Source organism: Hyla sarda, chromosome 2 (genome assembly GCF_029499605.1).
Source record: "Hyla sarda isolate aHylSar1 chromosome 2, aHylSar1.hap1, whole genome shotgun sequence".
Classification (NCBI taxonomy): Eukaryota; Metazoa; Chordata; class Amphibia; order Anura; family Hylidae; genus Hyla; species Hyla sarda.
The window spans coordinates 382,537,003-382,550,351 of NC_079190.1; the positions used below are offsets into that span (position 1 = coordinate 382,537,003).

Below are 13,349 nucleotides of genomic sequence, written 5' to 3' on the forward strand. Positions count from 1 at the left end.
GTGGTAGCATCAGTGTCAGGAGACCATATAGTGGCTGAATGGTACAGCGTGGAGGTGTTGGCAGCATGAGGAGACCATATAGTGGCTGAATGACACAGCGTAGAGGTGTTGGCAGCATGAGGAGACCATATAGTGGCTGAATGACACAACGTGGAGGTGTTGGCAGCATGAGAAGACCAAATAGTGGCTGAATGGTACAGCGTGGAGGTGTTGGCAGCATGAGGAGACCATATAGTGGCTGAATGGTACAGCGTGGAGGTGTTGGCAGCATGAGGACACCATATAGTGGCTGAATGACACAGTGTGGACATGTTGGCAGCATGAGGAGACCATATAGTGGCTGAATGACACAGCGTGGAGGTGTTGGCAGCATGAGGAGACCATATAGTGGCTGAATGACACAGCGTGGAGGTGTTGGCAGCATGAGGAGACCATATAGTGGCTGAATGACACAGCGTGGAGGTGTTGGCAGCATGAGGATCAGGCTGAAGCATGATGACACCCTATAGTGGCTGAATGACACAGCGTGGAGGTGTTGGCAGCATGAGGAGACCATATAGTGGATGAATGGCACAGCCCGGAGTTGCCAGCAGCATCAGTAGGCACTAGGCCTTCACAATCCCTAAGTTTAAAAGGTGAATTTAGAAATTTAAACCGAAGATTTTGCATAGCGAGTGCTACCTATGATAAAATTTGAATTTCACAGACCCAGGCCCAGCAGCAGCATCAGTAAACCATATATTGCCTGAATGACACAGCCTGGAGTTGGCTGATGCATGAGTACACACCAGGGCTTCACAATCCCCCCCAAAAAACACAACAATTTTAGCAATTTTTGAAGAAGATTCTGGATAGCGGGTGCTACCTATGAGAAAATTTGAAATTCCCAGACCCAGGCCCATCAGCGGCATCAGTAAACCATATATTGCCTGAATGACACAGCCTGGAGTTGGCTGATGCATGAGTACACACCAGGGCTTCACAATCCCCCACCAAAAACACAACAATTTTAGACATTTTTTTAAAAGATTTTGGATAGCGGGTGCCCCCTATGAGAAAATTAGCAATTCCCAGACCCAGGCCCAGCAGCGGCATCAGTAAACCATATATTGCCTGAATGACACAGCCTGGAGTTGGCTGATGCATGAGTACACACCAGGGCTTCACAATCCCCCCCCCCCCCAAAAAAACACAACAATTTTAGAAATTTTTTTAAAAAGATTTTGGATAGCCGGTGCTACCTATATATTGCCTGAATGACACAGCCTGGAGTTGGCTGATGCATGAGTACACACCAGAGCTTCACAATCCCTAAGAAAAAACACAAGCATTTTTTAAATTTTGGAAGAAGATTTTGGACAGCGGGTGCTACCTATATTTTGCCTGAATGACACAGCCTGAAGTTGGCTGATGCATGACTACACACCAGGGCTACACAATCCCTAGGAAAAAAAACAACAATTTCTGAAATTTCTGAAGAAGATTTAGTACAGCGGGTGCTACCTATATATTACCTGAATGACGCAGCCTGGAGTTGGCTGCAGCATGAGGAGACCATTGAAATGTCTGATTTTTTTATTTGAAATGTAAATCAAACTTTTAGTGCCCCGGACCCTGGTGTGTGGGTACAAAGGACCACCTAATCTAACAAGCCCCCACAGGGCTCATGTGGCCGTGAGATGTAGGCGCAATGCCTCCATTGCCCTGACCGGCCATTTTTTTTGTACCTTTGTTTAAGAACAAGCGCATATCCAAGAGTCCAGAAGACTCTATAATGCAGGACGGTGGACCACAAAAAGACATTCTTCTCTAAAGTAATGTTTTCTGAAATAAAGAAGCAGAGTTCATCCATCTCCGTATTATTTTTGAAAATTTTTATTAAAAAATCACACACAACAAGCGTTCAATGGTGTAATGGTTATTATTCTGGAAAATTCAAGTTTATTACTGAGAAAATTATCAGAAAATTTGAAAAAAACAGTACCCAAGAGGGTTTAATAACCCCATACATTGCACCATAAATGTTGAAATTTAAATTAAGCATGTATGTATCTATTTAAAAAATCCTAAAATTAAATGCCCAAGCCCAGAAGCATCATGAAGGCAAGTAGTTCCTGAAAGACACAGGACACAGCATCAGCAGTACCCAAGAGGCTTTCATAACCCCTTACATTGCACGATCAATCGCGAGATCGAGCAATAACAGGTGTGTGATGCCCTCAGATGTCCGGGGCTGCGCGCATGCTACACTGAACGGACCAGCGTGTGTCTATCCTTCACCGACAGGTGCGGGTAACCCGCTGAACCCCGTTCATGATAGGGATCGGGGATTGCAATTATTTGCCATGAAAGAAGAATTCCAACTAAGTGCGGGTCATAAGCTCGGGTTCATTAAGTCCCTGCCCTTTGTACACACCGCCTGTCTCTACTACCGATTGAATGGTTTAGTGAGGTCCTCGGATCGGCTTCGGCGGGGTAGGGGACGGCCCTGGCAGAGCACCGAGAATTTAAAGATCATTGTTGAAATTAGCATTAAGCATGTATTAGCTACTGCTAAACTTCCAAAAATTAAAGGCCCAAGGCCAGAAGCATCAGTGAGGCAAGAAGTTCCTGAAAGACACAGGATGAGTCAGGAGCAAGCATTTGCAGTACCCAAGAGGGTTTCATAACCCCTTCACTAAAGATCAATATTGAAATTTGCATTAAGCATGTATTTAGCTACTGCTAAACATCCAAAAATTAAAGGCCAAGAGGGTTTCATAACCCTAATTGATAACCCAAGAGGGTTTCATAACCATAATTGGGAAGTGTTGGTGTAGTAGCATGGTCAATCTACTCTGAGGCATCTGGCATTGGTGGCTGGAAATCCTGGCTGATCCATCCGTGATTCATCTTGACAAACATCAGTCTCTCCAGATCTTTCATGGACAGACGAGTTCGCCTTGGGGTGACTATGGCCCCGGCCGCACTAAACACCCGCTCTGATAGCACACTACTGGTTGGGCAGGACAGCTTTTCCAGGGCAAACTCTGCTAGTTGCGGCCATAAATCAAGTTTGGCTGCCCAGAAGTCCAGCGGATCCTCAATGTTTGTTGGCATGGCAATGTCAAGGTATGCCACCACCTGCTGGTTCAGGTACTGCTCCATGTCTACCTGCTGCTGATCAGTTGCTTCACTATGCGGGTGAAAAAAGCTACTCATCAGCGACTGTAGACTCAGGCTGCTGCTGATTGAGCTGGTACTGCTCCCGCCCCCCCCCCTCCCTCCCCAGCAGCCATGGCAGTGGAAGGTGAGCGCAGAGGGCCCCCCAAGTCAGACCTGCGACTGGATGGACCATGTCGCCGATAGGCATCGGCTAACTGACTATGTAGGATCTCTCTGTAGTAGGTCAGTTTGTCCTCCCTCTCAGTGGGTGTAAAAAAGGCCCCCATTCTGGGAAGGTAGCGAGAGTCCAATAAGGTGGAAATCCAGAAGTCATCCTGCTGACGAATTTTGACAATTCGGGGGTCACTACGCAAGCAACTGAGCATGTATCGTGCCATTTTGCCAGTTACTCGGAGGGACTACCTACCTCCATCTCCACTGCATACTGCCACGGTGTGTCTAGGTCCTCTGTCTCGCCTTCCTCATAACCCTCTAGCTGCTCATGCTCCTCCTCTCCTGTACGATGACTAGAAACACCGGCCATCTCATCCAACCTAAACTGTGCTCCACTCTTCCCCACATCCTCCTCCTCCAGTTCAGCCCCCACAGGGCTCATATAGCCTTGAGATGTAGGCTCAACGTCTCCATTGCTGTGACCAGCCATCGTTTCAATCATTTGTTGTAGGAAATGTAGGAGCGAAATTACGTTGTTCATGGCGTAATCCAGGCGACTTACAAATAATGTGGCTTCCTCAAAGGGCCTCAGCAAATGGCAGGTGTCACGTATGAGCTGCCACTGGTTCAAATCGAAGTTACACAGGGGAATACTCGTATCTGCTTGGATCATCAAGAAATCGGTGATGGCTTTTCTTTGTTCATATAGTCTGTCCAACATATGGAGGGTGGAATTCCAATGTGTGGCAATGTCACAAATAAGACTATGTTGTGGGATACCATTCTGACGCTGAAGCTCAAGGAGTGGCTGAAGTGCTTGCACAGTTTCCTTGCCATTGTCAGGATGTTTTGCAAATGAGGTGAAGACTTGAGGAAGTGCTTGACAACCAGATTGAACACGTGTGCCATGCAGGGCGCATGTTTCACACTTCCTTGTCGCAGCGCGGACACAATGTTCTTCCCATTGTCGGTCACCATGGTTCCCATTTCCAGATGGTGTAAGCCATACTCGGATTTCTTTACGAATGAATTTTAGCAGTTCCTCCCCTATGTGACTCCGTTCGCCAAGGCAAACCATGTGAAGAACAGCTTGACACCGCCTTGCCCTATACACATGGTACGATGAAGGGCCACCGAGATTTCTACGTGCAGTGTAGGCCGAGGACACGGTGGAGGATGAGGAGGCGGAGTCACACACTGACACAGGACCAACTGCCTGGGAGCGAGAGCGTGGAGGAGGAAGCCGTGTGACCTGTCCAAGTTGCTGTTTTGGCTGTGCAGCAACCACATTTACCCAGTGGGCCGTACAAGACAAGTATTGTCCCTGCCCGTAGTTACAGCTCCAGACGTCGGCGCTGCCGTGCACTTTTGAACACACCGACATGCTCAAGGACTGGCCCACCTTCTCTTGTACTAACTTATGCAGGGCTGGTACTGATTTATTCGCAAAGAAATGACGGCTTGGGACTCTTCACCTCGGCTCGGCACAAGCCATCAATTCTCTGAAAGCTGCAGAGTCCGCCACTTGAAAAGGGAGGGACTGCAGCACCAGCAACTTGGACAGGAGCACATTCAACTTCTGCGCCGTTGGATGAGTGGGAGCATACTGTTGTCTTTTGGACGCCGATGGATTGTTGGCGGAATGGCTTACTAAATGCGGGAGAAGCAGGAGTATCTGGAGCGACAGAAGGAGGGTTTGAAACACAGATCCCTTCCGCTGAGGTGGTGGAGCCTTGGCTGGATGAAGGAGGGAGCGGATGGCCACTGGGTGATGCAGCAGGCTGGACCACTACATCGGAGCCACGGTTCTCCTAAGCCGCTTTATGGTGACGAAGCATGTGTTGACGCAGGGCCGTGGTGCCGACATTGGGACCCTGGCCACGCTTCACCTTCTGCCGACATATCTTGCACGTGGCTATGTGAACCTCCTCTGGATCCTGATGAAAAACTGCCACACCGCCGAGTAGCTGATTTTCCCACCTACAGTCCGCACTAATTGACTGCTACTGGCACCGTCTCCAGGAACCCCTGTTCCACTACCTCCCGGAAAGGTAGGCTGCCGCGAAGCAGGTGGTCTCCCCTGGGAACGTTTGGCTCCAGAATTTCCACTTCTGCCACCATGTTATAACATCCCTCATGTATGGCTATAACACCTCTGCCTACATACTCCCACAGCCGGGACTACTACTTCTCCCATCATGGAACAGACTTCTTTCCATGATGGGAGTAGTAATTCCCTGGCTGCGGGAGTCTGCAGACAGCTGGGGAGGCTATATTAGTGTTTGTACTACTACCCCCATCATGGAACAGAATATGTTCCATGATGGGGGTTGTAGTACAGGGGCTGAGGGATTGATTGTACTGGGTCTCACTTGTGAGACCCGATGCGATCTGAAGTTATTAGTGTATCAGTGTGTTTTAACTTTCATTTTTGAATCCCCCATGGGGAGCCCTGAATGGCTGGTACTGAGGAGCCAATCAGGGCTCTCAGTGGGGTTATCCAGGAAAAAACTTTTTTTTGTATATATCAATTGGCTCCAGAAAGTTAAACAGATTTGTAACTTACTTCTATTAAAAAATCTTAATCCTTTCAGTACTTATGAGCTTCTGAAGTTAGGGTTGTTCTTTTCTGTCTAAGTATTCTCTGATGACATGTGTCTCGGGAACCGCCCAGTTTAGAAGAGGTTTGCTATGGGAATTTGCTTCTAAACAGGGCGGTTCCCGAGACAGGTGTCATCGGAGAGCACTTAGACAGAAAAGAACAACCTTAACTTCAGAAGCTCATAAGTACTGAAAGGATTAAGATTTTTTTTTTATAGAAGTAATTTACAAATCTGTTTAACTTCTGGAGCCAGTTGATATATAAAAAAAAGTTTTTCCTGGAATACCCCTTTAACCCCTTAAGGACGCAGCCCTTTTTCACCTTAAGGACTGAGCCCTTTTTCGCAATTCTGACCACCGTCGCTTTACGAATCACTTTACTGATTCTGAGATTGTTTTTTCGTGACATATTCTATTTTATTTTAGTGGTAAATTTTCGGAGTTACTTGCATCCTTTTTTGGTGAAAAATCCCAAAATTTCATGAAAGTTTTGAAAATTTTGCATTTTTCTAACTTTGAAGCTCTCTACTTGTAAGGAAAATGGATATTCACAATAAATTTAATTTTTATTCACAAATACAATATGTCCACTTTATGTTGGCTTCATAAAATGGGCATATTTTTGCTTTTTGAAAAAATTAGAGGGCTTCAAAGTAGAGCAGCAAAAAAAATTTTTCATAAAATTCATGAAAATTGCTAAATCTGAAGGGACAGATGTTACAGAACTTCAACTCCCAGCATGCCTGGGCAGTCCAGGCATGCTGAGAGTTGTAGTTTAGCAACATCTGGAGGGCTACCGTTTGGGCACCACTGTAACAGTGCTGGGAGTTGCAGTCCGGCCTTCCTAGTGGTTGCCACAGTAAAGATCACATTACTTTCACTTTCATTTCTCCCCCCCCACCGCTGATTCCCTACCTGAGCCGTGATCTCCGCTGGATGTCTGCGATGATCTCCGGGCCCCACGCATCTGGTCCTCAGGTAAAGACATCCATCTTTTCCCCCCGTTCTGCCCGACATCCAGGGGTGGGCAGAACGGGGGGTTTCTATGGCAACTGCTGCGGAGACCTGATCAGCCCGGAATTGGAGAAAATCGCATGTCTGAATTGACATGCGATTTTCTCCGATCGCCGAAATGGGGGGGGGGGGGGGGCTATCTCAGGACCTCCCTGGGCGATGTGTCGGGGTGCCTGCTGAATGATTTCAGCAGGCATCCCGATCCGGTCCCCAACCGGCTAGCGGCGGGGACCGGAATTCCCATGGACGTATCCATACGCCCTCAGTCCTTAAGGACTCGGGATGCAGGGCGTATGGATACACCCTGCGTCCTGAACAGGTTAAAAGCGCTTTGAGGGGGGGGGGGGGGGGGTAAGATATATAGCGCTGCAAGGGGGGGGGGGGCAGACATATAGGCTCAGATTAATCAAACTTTGTGAGAGAGAAACTGGAGGGAATTTTCAACAGCAACCAATCACAGCTCAGCTTTCACTTTACCACAGCTCGCTAGCTGAACTATGATTGGCTGCTGTGGGAAAATCACTGCAGTTTCTCTCTCACAAAGTTTGATAAATCTGGGCCATATCCTATATATCTAGCCCCCAGCACATTTATAATATGCCCCCTGCAGCGCATTTATATATATATATATATATATATATATATATATATATACCCCCCACTGGCGCATTAATAAATATATATACCCCCGCCGGCGCAAGTATAATGTATCCCCTGCTGGCGCAAGTATAATGTGTCCCCCGCCGTTGCAGGTATATGTACCCTTGCAGCATCTATTTACATATGTCACCGCTGTGCTATGAATGAAAAGCATTCTAGCAGCAGCCGGCGGCTCGATGCTGCTGATAGAAATACTTTTCATTCATAGCGCAGCGCCGGTATATGTATATAGAAGCGCTGTGGGGTGCAGATAACGCTATATGTCTGCACCCCCCAGCGCTTCTATATACATATACCCCTGCAGCGCTATGAATGAAAAGTATTTCTATTAGCAGCACTTAGAAGCTCTTTAGAAAACTTATGCCCATTCACACTACAAAATGAAGTTCATTCTTTTGGCAATATCTTCTCAGAAATGCATCTACTTTGACAGAAATGCATGTCCAAGCGGATTCTGCTGAAAGAATGAATATGTTCATTCCGTAGTGTGAGTGGGCCCCTTGGTTTCTTAGAAAACCCCTACATGACTTCACACAAGTGTTTCCTGGGAATTATTTTAATATCAGTATTCCGTATTTTCTGTGTTGGTTTGTATTTTGCATGCTATGTTCTTTGGTCAGGATAGTGTTAATGTTTCCAGCCAATAGGCTTCCGGGTGGGATTGTTCAGACCCCAGCTCTGCTGGAATTAGTGTACCTTGTTTAGAACTGTGTTCAGTATTTAACCCCTTAAGGACCGAGCGTTTTTCCGTTTTTACACTTTAGTTTTTTCCTCCTTACCTTTAAAAATCATAACCCTTTCAATTTTGGGGGCTTGTGTTTCTACGCAGTAAATTATTTTGTAAAAATGACACCTACTCTTTATTCTGCAGGTCCATATGGTTAAAATGATACCCTACTTCTATAGGTTTGATTTTGTCGTACTTCTGGAAAAAAAATCATAACTACATGCACGAAAATGTATACGTTTAAAATTGTCATCTTCTGACCCCTATAACTCTTTTATTTTTAAGCGTACGGGCAGAATGAGGGCAAATTTTTTGTGCCGTGATCTGAAGTTTTCAGCGGTACCATTATTGTATTGATCTGACTTTTTGATCAATTTTTTATTAGTTTTTTCATGATATAAAAAGTGACCAAAAATACGCTATTTTGGACTTTGCTAATTTTTTGCGCATGTGCCATTGACCGTGCAGTTTAATTAACGATATATTTTTATAGTTTGGACATTTATGCATGCGGCGATACCACATATGTATATTTTTATTATGGTTGCATATTTTTTATATGGAATTTGGGAAAAGGGGGGTGATTTAAACTTTTAATAAGGAAGAGTTAATGGGTGTTTTTTTATTTTTTACTTTTTATTCAACTTTTTTTTTCTTTTCTTTTTTTACACTTTTAGTCCCCACAGGGGACTTTTAGGAGGAATCATTAGATTCCTCATACAGATCAATGTGGTTTCATAGAACCACATTGATCTGTGTGCTCTACGCTCGATTGATAAAGCCTGGTCCTGCCAGGCTTTATCATTCACAGCGCAGCAGCCAGCACAGGACGTGAATTAAGTCCTCCAGCTACCTCAGCAGTGAATCGCTCCCCCCCCCCCCCCCGGGATGGTTTAAATGTTCCTTTAGATGCCACTGTCAACTTTGACAGTGGTGGTCTAAAGAATTAATAGCAGTCTACAGGAATCAGCTGGGGGCCGGCTGGAATGGTGTGGGCTCGAGTTGGGAGCCCACGCCATACAACAGTTGCCGGCTTGTCCTTAGATGGCAATGGTTAATATTCTTGTTTAGAATCTTGACCTGTATTCCTCCATGTTATGGCTTTTGTCTTTTGAAGTAGTTCTTGGAGTCTGTTTAGACTTATCCAGTTTTTAGTCCAGTGTTCAGTATTTAGTATTGTTGTTTAGAATCTTTACCCGTATTCCTCCATGTTATGGAGTTTGGCTTTTGAAGTTTTTCTTGTATCTGTTTAGTGTGAATTGTTTTCTTTTATTCTGACCTGTATGGTGTCTGACATCAGTTAACCCGTTCATCTCCTGCATATCCTGACCCTGTTTAGTCTGTGTTATATTTATCCTGTTATTCAGTCCTGTTCATATTTTCATATCTACCCTTGATCTTATAATTGGTTTCTGAACTGATTGGCAGTACATTAGCACAGTGTATGGACCATCTTTGTGGTTGTAGATCCATCACAAAGGACAGATATGCAATAGGAAGGGAAAGCTGCTTTAGAGAAAGTTAGGGCGCACCACTACCCTGTCCATATGTGAACCTCATTCATGACAATTATAATTTCAGGTATTCAGGCTTTAGGCCGCTCTCTATGCATTACTCCGCAGCAATCCTTGTTAAGCCAGCCACTCATTCTACTGTGAGAATTATTCCAATGTGTCTATGCTATTATAATGTTTAACCTTACAATTGTATATAGTCTATGCCACCTGTGATCTGGTTTGTTTTCCTATGTATGTATATTAACTGTTTACGCTCCTAGCTGTATGATTGGTCATATATATAGCAGGCTACCATTATATTGATGCTATGTTTTCCTTTATTACCTATTGTTTTATTCAGATATTACAGATATATAATCTTTTCCATATGGACCTTATGTCATCTATTACTTGATATGCTACTCAGGCTACGCCTAAGAACTGATGCACTGTTTTACTAAACTATGATGTATCACCTATGTGTAGTTATTGCTATTTTGTCATGTATTTTCTAGATCTGATGAAGGTCAATGTTTGACCAAAACATTATCTAAACTTTGCATTGCATATGAAATAAAATTCACATTATTTAAGTGCCAAGTTTTTTGTTCTATGATTCTTAGGAGTGGGATCCTACTTGAGCACCATTAAAAGGATCGAGTGCCATATTCTACTGTATTGATATAATTTCAGGTATATCATTTTTAATATTAAAACACCTATTTTTTCCCTTGTCAGTTATTAATTCATTGTATATTTTAAGTAGTGTTGAGCGGCATAGGCCATATTCGAATTCGCGAATATTCGCGAATATATGGACGAATATTCGTCATATATTCGCGAATATTCGCATATTCGTTATATTCTCGTTTTATTTTCGCATATGCAAAATTTCGCGTATGCGAAAATTAACATATGTGAAAATTAGCATATAGGAAATTCGTATACTCGCTCGAAAATTCGCATATGCGAAAAGTAGCATACACTAATTTTCGTATATGCGAATTTTCGCACGCCAGTCTCACACAGTAGTATTAGAGCCTTCTTTACACCACACAAGCTGGAAGCAGAGAGGGGTGATCACTGTGATGTGTACTGTGAAGAAAAAAACTAAAAAAAAAAATAAAAATATGAAAATTCGTAATTACGAATATATAGCGCTATATTCGCGAAATTCGCGAATTCGCGAATATGCGATATTCGCGAATAATATTCGAATTGCGAATATTCGCGAGCAACACTAATTTTAAGGTTAATTTAGGAAAATTAAAGTTTGTAGATATATGGCACATTTTCTTCTGTACAAATGCCTTAAAGGTTATGTAAAATTTTCCTGATAAGGAACATTTTCTTTTTTGTTGAAAAGGAATCTGAAAGGTGCAGATCTTGTCCTGATGCTGAATGAAGCATTGTTACTGGTCAATTGCACTGTAAATTAATTGATCAAGGTAATCTGGTTAACATGAACAAATAGGATTAGTTTGAAAGCACTTTGGTCTAGAATTTAAAAGTAAAATTTAGGCAACTCAAATTACTAAGGAACAACCTAGGTGTGTGTATAGAGAAGGAAAAACCATGCAAAAAATTTGACTTGTACCTTGTAGAAATGACATGCATATGGGGCCTCAAAGCTTTTCTTTGCAGCCCATAGAATGGACACGGATACTGTGTTGGTATGTGATGATGACATTATAGACATTATACTGTTAAATTTTTAAATAATTTGCGCCCAATTTTTTTTCCCTGTATACGCTATACTCATCACTAAATAATTTAAGGAAATGCTCCACATTTTGATATGAAAAAAGAGTTACAGTTCATACCACCATTTGGGTGGTACACACAGTACTCAAGTTCAACAGAGGCTTGGCCTGAGCAAGATTTTTAAACTTTCATTAACCAAATTGGGGCTTATTAACCCCTTAAGGACCCGGGATTTTTCAGTTTTTGCATTTTTGTTTTTTCCTCCTTACCTTTAAAAAATCACAACTCTTTCAATTTTGCACCTAAAAATCCATATGATGGCTTATTTTTTGCACCACCAATTCTACTTTGTAATGACATCAGTCATTTACCCAAAAATCAACGTTGAAATGGAAAAAAAAAACATTGTGAGACAAAATTTAAAAAAAACTCCATTTTGTAACTTTTGGGGGCCTCCGTTTCTACATAGTACATTTTTTTGGTAAAAATGACACCTACTCTTTATTCTGTAGGTTCATACAATTAAAATGTTACCCTACTTATGTATGTTTGATTTTGTCATACTTCTGGAAAAAATCATAACTACATGCATGAAAATTTATACATATAAAATTGTCATCTTCTGACCCCTATAACTTTTTTATTTTTCTGCATATGGGGCGGCATGATGGCTCATTTTTTGCCCCGTGCTCTGAAGTTTTTAGCGGTACCATTTTTGTATTGATCAAAAATACGCTATTTTGGACGTTGGAATTTTTTTGCGCGTACGCCATTGACCGTGCGGTTTAATTATCAACATATTTTTTATAATTCCGACATTTCTGCATGCAGCAATACCATGTTTATTTTATTTTATTTACACAGTTTTTTTTAAAATGGGTAAAGGGGGGTGATTCAAACTTTTATTAGGGAAGGGGTTAAATGATCTTTATTAACTTTTTTTTTCACTCTTTTTTTGCTATGTTATAGCCCCCATAGGGGGCTATAACACTGCACACACTGATCTTTTACATTGATCAATGGTTTCTCATAGGAAACCATTGATCGACGATTCTGCCACTTGACTGCTCAGGCCTGGATCTCAGGCACTGAGCAGTCTTTAGTCGATTGGACAGCAGAAGGCAAGGTAAGGGACCCTCCTGCTGTCCTACAGCTGTTCGGGATGCCGCAATTTCACCGCGACGATCCGGAACAACCCGCGGAGCTAGCCGATGGTATTTTACTTTTACTTTAGACGATTAGTGCCACGCGCTATTAGCCACGGGTCCCGGCCATTGCCGTGGCCCCGTGTTATAGAACGGGAGAGGACTCAGGGTGTACCTGTATGCCCTGGGTCCTTAGGAGGTTAAGCTATTTTAGGTCAAGGAAAACACTCCAAATACTCGAGTTTAGTAATATCTCCGCCCCTCCAATATTCTGTCTGGAAATGTATATGCTATATGGCCGAAATGTATCATTGTCTACAAAAGGCGCAAAAAGGCGCAATCAGGGTTTATTTGTGCCTTTGTTGCGCCTTTTAGTTTACCTATTTCTGCCGATTTTGAGTTGCAATCCACTGATTTTGGCAATACACACAATATGGAAGGGTTTTATGAACTGCGCCTTTTTGTGAAAAGGCGCAAAAAAGGTAAAAAGCCACTGAAAAGTCTCTAAAACTATACCAGCCCAGACTTAGCTTTTTGGTGTATATGAAGAGAGAAATTTCAGAAAATGTGACCTGCACAAAATGTATCAAATGCTCTGTGACCATTTAATAAATTTGGTGCTCCTACACATTACCAGCACTAAAAAAAAGTGTAGAAAAATGCTTCACTTACACCTACAATGAT

The 13,349-nt window shown here is 43.0% G+C and overlaps 1 protein-coding gene across 1 annotated transcript in view; it reads right to left on the minus strand.

Annotated features, from left to right (window-relative positions):
• The window catches only part of LOC130356680 (septin-4-like), a 138,117-nt gene extending 131,160 nt beyond the window's left edge, over positions 1 to 6,957 (minus strand). The window contains exon 1 of the mRNA XM_056558529.1: positions 6,835 to 6,957. Within this exon, the coding sequence (XP_056414504.1) occupies positions 6,835 to 6,936 (102 nt within the window). The 5' untranslated portion in view covers positions 6,937 to 6,957. The remainder of the gene's footprint in view (positions 1 to 6,834) is intronic.
• Positions 6,958 to 13,349: the final 6,392 nt, after the last annotated feature.